The sequence below is a fragment of the Panicum virgatum genome, chromosome 2N (genome assembly GCF_016808335.1).
Source record: "Panicum virgatum strain AP13 chromosome 2N, P.virgatum_v5, whole genome shotgun sequence".
NCBI lineage: Eukaryota > Viridiplantae > Streptophyta > Magnoliopsida > Poales > Poaceae > Panicum > Panicum virgatum.
In genome coordinates, this window is record NC_053146.1 from 39,178,439 (window position 1) to 39,185,973 (window position 7,535).

The 7,535-nt window shown below is 56.5% G+C and overlaps 1 protein-coding gene across 1 annotated transcript; it reads left to right on the top strand.

Moving 5' to 3' along the window:
- Positions 1-231: 231 nt before the first annotated feature.
- Positions 232-1,116, top strand: LOC120660403 (proline-rich antigen-like). Its single transcript, XM_039938928.1, has one exon. The coding sequence runs from the start codon at positions 452-454 to the stop codon at positions 899-901; it is 450 nt and encodes a 149-aa protein (XP_039794862.1). The 5' UTR covers positions 232-451; the 3' UTR covers positions 902-1,116.
- The last annotated feature ends 6,419 nt before the right edge of the window (positions 1,117-7,535 follow it).

Sequence of the window (7,535 nt, forward strand, 5' to 3'; positions counted from 1 at the left end):
ACCATTTCATTGGCTCCAAATATTGAGTGATATAAAAACAATATTTACTCGATTGTTATGTAGTCACTCCCTGTTCTTCTATTCAAGCTCTGACTCATCCTTTATCCTCTCTTGCTCCGGCATGAAGCCAGCGCATGCTTCCAGATTTGACAAGACACAAGAGGGTATACTTGAACGATAGGATTGTTGATTGAATATTTAAATCCCTACCATCTAATTAGCTAGGGCCTAGCTTGATTTGGCACTCGCACCACAATTTTCTTTGTGTTGCTTGATCCCTCTGATTGCGGGTGAATGATTGCTTCATTGCTGCTCAAAACACACCCGTTGGTTCAGCGCCAAATGTGCGAATAAGCTAGCGCCACGGGTGCCACCGCGTACCTACCATCAAGTTCAGGCACCCGGCACCTCTCTCTCTCTCTCTCTCTCTGTGTCTCATGCACACAGCGCCATGTCTAGACCTTTCCTGGCCACCGTCCTTCTCGGCCTGATCACCGTGCTCGTCAGCAGCACGGCGTCGGCGGACACGCCGGACTGCCCATACCCGTGCCTGCCGCCGCCATCCTCTGGAGGAGCCATCAACAGCTACCCGCCACAGCCATCGTCAACAGGAGCCGCCGGCGGCTTCGGCGGCAGCTACCCGCCGCCTCCGCCGGGGAGCTACCAGCTGACGCCGCCGGGGGTGATGCCTGGCTTTTCCCCGCCGTACAGTGGATTCCCGTCCGGGCCGGCCCCGCCGCCGCCGAACCCGGTCCTGCCGTGGTTCCCGTGGTACTACCAGCACACCAACCCGATCACGGGGACGTCGGCGTCCTCACCGGCCATGGATGGGAGGTCGAGGATCACGGTTGGCGTGCTGCTCCTTCTGTCCTTACTCGTTCTTTTACTCCCTGTGTTGTAGAGAGTAGCTGTCGGTGGGCGAGTCCATTCTGGTGCTTTATTTTGTTGTTTTAATTTGTACAAGTGCTTGAATTATATACAGAGAATAACTCATTCTGTTAGATATAGTTATTTATTAATTGTAGTCTTTTTTTTTCTTTTGTGTCTCCTCACATCCTTGCTTGTATATATATGGAGCAAACATATATATTGTTGGCTTGTTCAGACTTCAGAGTATTACGTGTTATTTCTTTCCAAGTGTCATGATTTTCCTGAAAAACTATAAATTATAGCTCAGTTTTACAAATACGATGAGATAATCAAACAAAAGATGGGCCAATAATTTTGTGTTTGAAAAATCAATTAAGTTCGCTGTGCGTGCTCAATTTCGTCCCTTAATTACTAAGCTAAGATTCATTGCCGGAGAAAGGCATTTCTTCCTCATCACCTTTTCAGCTGTCTAGCATGATAGTGGGATTACTTATTGAGGCAGCAGGTTAGCTTTGATCTGTTTCGTTTGTTGAGACGTCAAAATCTAACCAGCCATTTAAGTCAACAGGAACAGCTGCATAATTCTTATCTGGGCCCAAAGTTTCCCGTTCTGCACGGTGCCTGTCTTTTTTTTTGCTGAAGTTTCTAGTCTGCAACAATTTCAGATTTTCCTGCCTTTTTCTGCTGAACAAACACATCTAGTCTGCAACAATTCTGACAATTTCATGTTTGAGTGTTTAGCTAGGCATCACCGCTGCAAATAAGCACTAGCTTACTACAGAATACAGAACAATCTTTTTTTCCTTCCTTTTTGAGGACGAAATCCTCTAATAGTAATAGGTCAGCATTATTGTTTGCTTATACTACCTTCTCCATCCTTAAATATGTAATACTAATTCGTTTACAGTTTATCTTTTCTACAAATATTTATGCAAATAGATAAATCTACAAAGTTAAACCTAAAATACTTTGAATGATAGACAACTTATTTTAATTTATTTAACTAACTTAATTATCAACTATATATTGTTGATCAAAGTTTGAAAATAAAGTTAACGATATCATACATTTAAGAACGAAGGTAATATACACTACTCTATAAAAATAAGTAAACAGTAGTCACAATTCTATATCTATATTATAATCTATAATATAAAGATCGAAAATAATTGGAATGTTTCTCATCTATATCGGGTCCTGTCGGTGTCCTGACCCGGGGGTCCGAATCCCAACTAGTAAATACTGCGTGTTTCCTCGTTCCAAATGTTGATGCAAGAGGCAACACAGTAACGCACGGGTTTATCTTGGTTCCGGCCGCGGGGCCGTACGTCCAGCAAAGGGGTGTGCGAGGGCACTGTATTATCTTGCACCCGGAGTGCTTGTAGTAGGGGGTACAAGCGAGGCGAGAGAGGGAGGAAAGCTCCCAAGTCTCTGCTAGAAGAGGAGTTGAGCGTGTCGAGTTGCGTTGTTGGGGCTAGGAGCGAGTGTGTGCTCTGTGAGCGGTGTAATGCCTAGAGAGCCGACCGACCTAGGTGGCGATGGTAGCTAACGTCCCCCTTAAAGGAAGCCCGCATCTCCTTTTATAGTCAGAAGGAGGGATGGTGTACATGCGCAGGGGAGCATTGAAGTCGTCGTTTTCCCTCGAATCGCAGGGGTGCAGTGGTTGAATACTGTAGGAAGTACACTGTGGGGTATGGCGTCGGGCGTGACGGTCGTCCTGGGCATCGTCCTTGACCTCGCGGAGATCGCGCCGGCGTCCTGCCAGCCCCAGCAGGCGGCGTGGTCGTCGCTGTAGGGTGTACAGTCCTCCAGATGTGGCGTTCCGTGGGCTTTGCAGGTCAGGGTCTTGCATGCACCAGCGGTAGCGGGGCATGTGGCGATCCCGGACCCCCTGGACGGAGTGCTGGCGTGCGCACTAAGGAGGTCCGAGGGTCGCGTGGAGGTCCCGGACCCCTCGAGGAGGGAGGTCCGGGCCCCCGGCCGCTAGTGCTGGGCATCCCTCTTCGAGGGGGCGCGTGGCAACACCGGACCCCTCCCCGAGCAGGAGGCGGGTCCAGGGCCTTACGTGTGATGAGGCGGAGTCCGGACAGCCGGAGTTGGCAGAACAGCGATGGGAGTAGCGCCAAGCCCGTCTTGTCCTGCGTCGCAAGCTCCACAGTGCTGCCACAGCGTCCAAGATGGCGGAGTAGTGACCGGAGTTGGCGGACGAGACTCTGGTCATAGCTACTGTGGGGAATGGCGGCCTGACGCCGTCTGTCCTGAGCGCTGTGGAGGAGTGGTTGGCACTTAATGCCTCCGTACGACGGGCAGGTGAGCGGCAGGGCCGTTTGTCCCTTATGTCGAGGGGTGGGCTCGAGCGAGGCAGAGATGAGTTGCCCGCTCGAGGGTAGGTTCGCTACCCTCGAGCGAGGCGGAGATGTTTTGCCCGCTCGAGGGTAGATTCGCTACCCTCGAGCTAGGCAGAGATGCGGGGCGTAGTCGAGGGTCTCGGTGGGAGCCCTCGAGCGGGGCGGAGATCGCCCCGCAGGTCCGAGGGGGGATGCGAATGGGCCACATGCTGGGCTTCTTTGAGTCCTTTCCTTTCTTCCAAGTTGGAAGGAGGCCGTGGGCCTTCGTGGGCCCAGTTGTCTAACGTGTGTTTTGCATTTTTAGGGTGATCTTAGTACCCCGATTAGGACGTCCCTAATCGTGGTACCCGACAGTAACCCCCGAGGCTTTGGTCGAGTCAAGGGATTCGGCCAAAGGGTATTTCGGCGATTTCCTCCTTGATGTGATTAGTCGGTGCTGTGCACCCGCCAGGCGCACCTGGGTGCCAGCCCAGCGGGTGGGACAACTCGTCGGTCGGGGTAGTGCGCCTGCAGGGAGAGTACTTCGAGGAGCGTGCCTTTTTTGGTTCGTTCCGGGGACGAGACACATCCGCGTGCTGAGTGGGCCAGGGCGACGATGGTGCCTGCTGCTCAGCAGCTGGTGCTTTCGTCGCGCTGTCCCGTGCTGAGGGCCTCGGCCCCGCTTTCCCTGGTCGCCTTGCGACTCGCCGTTCGAGGGCGGTCGGCCTGGGCCGATGCTGTGCCGCTTAGCGTCCAGGGACCCGGCTTTATTTTGTCGCGTCGCATCTCGGCACGGTAACCGAGGGCATCTTTTGCTCATGGAGTGCCGTGCCGTCACGGGCTGCCCAAACCTTCGCCCTTCGACAGGCTTTGATGCTTGGTACCCCACGCAGCTATAAATAGGAGTCGTGGGACTCCTCTTCCTCTCCAACTTCCCTGCCTTTCTTCTAGCATCACCTAAGTCTCGTAATGTTTTCCTTTGCCTTTTGCGACCGGCCCCCAGATGGGGTGGCCTGGCATTTTTAGGCTTTGATGCTAGAAGAATGCATGCGAGCGGCGGGAGAAAGCCGGAGAGGGCGTGCGCAGCATCCCTTAGCTTCAGTGGGATCAGCAGAAGAGCATTGGGCCCGTGGGGTCCAGCTTCTGTGATGTCCCCTAGCCTGAAGGGGGATGGAGATGCCTGACCATGGCGTTGGTGCCAGGTTTGGTGGCTGTTCTTTGCATCGTCCCCCCCGGCAACAAGGTTGCTCTCGGGGAGACGGTGTGGAGGGTGCTGTCCGCCAGCTCGACCCCCCGCATAGTCTTCGGTGGAGGAGATGCTAGAAGAAAGCTTGCAAGGAGAGCATCCCGCTGGACACGTATGGTCTGGGGACTATTCCTCGCATCCCTAGCAGCCTGGCCATCGCGTCAGCCAGGGGCTTGGTGCTTTTCTTCGTCGCTCGATCCTCCCCAAGACAGGGAAAATTGCCACGCAGGTGGCAACGAGTTTGTACCTTTCGTCGGCTTCGCACCTGTAACCCTTTGTAATCTTTATTTGCATCGGGTAATAAAGTCCCTTTCTCCTTCACAGGGAGGATGACCAAGGGTGTAGGGGTATACAGAGGGTTTCAGCCCTCGAATATGTGTGAAGTTTCCTCCGTGGGGGCGCGTCAGCGCTCCCGCGGGTGTAGCCCCCGAGGCCTTGGAGGAGTGTTTGCATTCGTCCAAGGGCTATAAATGTCGCCTCGCTGGGTTGCTTCACTGGGGTGGCCGTCCAGTGTCTTTTTCAGCCGGCATCGGCACTCTTGCAGCCGCCCTCGGCATTCTCAGTGCTGGTACAGCGACCCAGCGTTCAGCTTAACCATCAGACGGGCGCGCGTTAATAGTAGGGGATTTGGTTAGACACGCGGAACTTCACAATCGACGGTCGTCGACTTATTCGAGGGTGCGGCCTGAGCCGCGGTGTGCGAGGAGCCCCCGAGCCCAGGCCCTCATGAAGGTGTTCAGGGGAACCCTCGACTTTGATTACGACCCTCGTCGCGCTTCCGCATGGAGGAGGGGTGAAGCGCACCATGCTGCCCATGCCCGGGCCGCGAGCTATGGCTGCTTCAGTGAGCTATTAGCGGGTAGTTCAAGTGGATGTCCGTGCCCCGTTCGATAAGGGTCGGCTCGTGGTCCATGGGCACGTCACATAAAGCGCTTGCGAAGGTTCGCTAGGCGGGGCTCGGACCCGTTCGATAGGGTCCGAGGGTTCGGTGCTCTCCCTCGATGGGATCCCCATACTAGGCATCCTCGACTGGCCTTGAACACTGCATAGGATGTCTCGAACTCCGCGTTCGAGGGTAGCTTGTATGGCACATCCATGCAGTCCCTGACTCTGGCGATCTGGGGCGCCTGACGAACCCTCGACAGGCCAGGCTTCGAACCCCTGATCAGTAAGGCCTCGGAATGCGATTCCTTCGAGGGTAAAGAGCCTCCGAGAGGAATATTCCATCACGATTCGTGAACGGTGCGGAGTCGCGGGTCACGCGAGCGGGTCTTTCGCCGGTTGTGGGCGACGTGGCCCGGTTCGTGCGGTGCGGGCGCGCCTTTTCAGGCGTCTACCTCAGGCAGGCGAAGTGGCGTGGGCGGCAGCTGACGGATGGAACAGTACAACAGTCGCGCCGCGCCTGTCGGTTACCGCGCCGTAATCACTGCCGAGTGCACGCGTGGGAGACTCCGCGGTCGTGGGACCCATCCGTCAGCGACAGCCAAATCTACAGCATTCAATGCGGTAGATTCTGGCTGTGGCGGCAGGCCCGTCCGCGGCGGTGAAATAAAGCGAGGAGAAAGGGGTTGTTTTGGGCTCACCTGGCCATTTGCCTCCGCCTCCTCTGCCCTCTTCGCCTCCCCTGCATTCTGAGCATGTAGCCGAGAGCGAGAGGAAGTAGAGGAAGGAAAGCGAGAGCGCACCTTAGCCATCGCAGAGCTTGCCTCCCCGCGTCCCCCTTTGGTCTGAAGCAATGGCGGATATCCAGGAGCCGTTGCCGTGGGGGAGATCCACCGCCACAGAAGCGGTTTTGGGGCGGCTAGTTGAGGATAGGCTGCTCCCGCTGAACCCCATCTCAGGGGCGCCGGCGTGGATCTCCCCGCGGCCGGAGGAGATAGAGCCGAATCCCCCCCCCCCCCCCCCCGCGGGCTACATCGTGAGCCTTGTGAGGCTCCACAAGCGGGGATTCGGCGTTCCCGTGGGGCGGTTCATGCGGGCGTTGTGCGACCACTATGGAGCGGCGCTGCACAACTTCAGCCCCAACTCCATCTCGCAGGCGGCGGTCTTCATCGCCATTTGCGAGGGATATTTAGGGATCGAGGTGCACTGGGATCTGTGGATCCATCTCTTCCGCGGAGAGCTCTTCGTCGAGCACGTGCGGAACCAAGCGAAGAGGTACGCACGCGTAGGCGGCCTGACGCTCCACTTGCGCCCCAGCCGGAAGAATTTGTACATCTCCAACAAGATGACAACAAACAACGCCAGGTGGAGCCGAGGGTGGTTCTACCTGCGCAACTTCAGCTGCAAGTTCCCGGTGTTCACCAACAGGGTGCTCCGGGAGAGGCCCGAGAAGTGGGACTGGGGGGTATCGCCCCCAGCGCATCAAGCCAAGCTCAAGGTCCTCACCGATGCGCTGGAGCGCCTGGACCGAAGAGGGTTGACGACGGCTGCCGTCATCGCGAATTTCCACCAGCAGAGGGTGATCCCTCTCATGGAGAGGGTCATGCCGATCTTCAAGCTCACCCCCGGGGTTCGGGCCTCGGGCTCGAGGACGTCGGTCGAGCTGCTCCCTCGGGACGTCACTGCCCGGAGGGCAAGGAGCGCGGTGGCGGAGTTCCCCAATGACCCCGAAGATCTTTGGAGGATCAAGATGCGCCCCGAGCCGGGGTACATTTCTCTGGTGAGTCTTGATTCCGGATTTGTTGTTGACTTGTGCTGTTCCTTTCCCCGCCTCCTGACTTCGACTTGGTTGTGTTTTGCAGGGGTTGAAGTGCCACCCCTCGAGGCCTCCGGTCCCGGAAGAACGCCAAATCAACCGCCTGCACGCAGAGGCGGTGAAGAAGCGGAAAGACACAGCGGAGGCAACGGCAGAGAGGAAGAGAAAGGCGAAGCATGACAAGGCGCGCAAGATTGCACGTGCGGACGGGAAACCGCGGCCCGCCACGCCCGAATCCACGGACGACGAGGAGGAGGCCGCGGATGCCGAGGCTCACCCCCCGGGTGATGACGAGGCGGCTGCGGCGGGTGCGAGCTCCCCGCCGGTCTATCAGGTTGATGGTGACGAGGCGCCAGCGACGGCGGAGCGGAGATCGCCCATGCCGGCGGTGGGA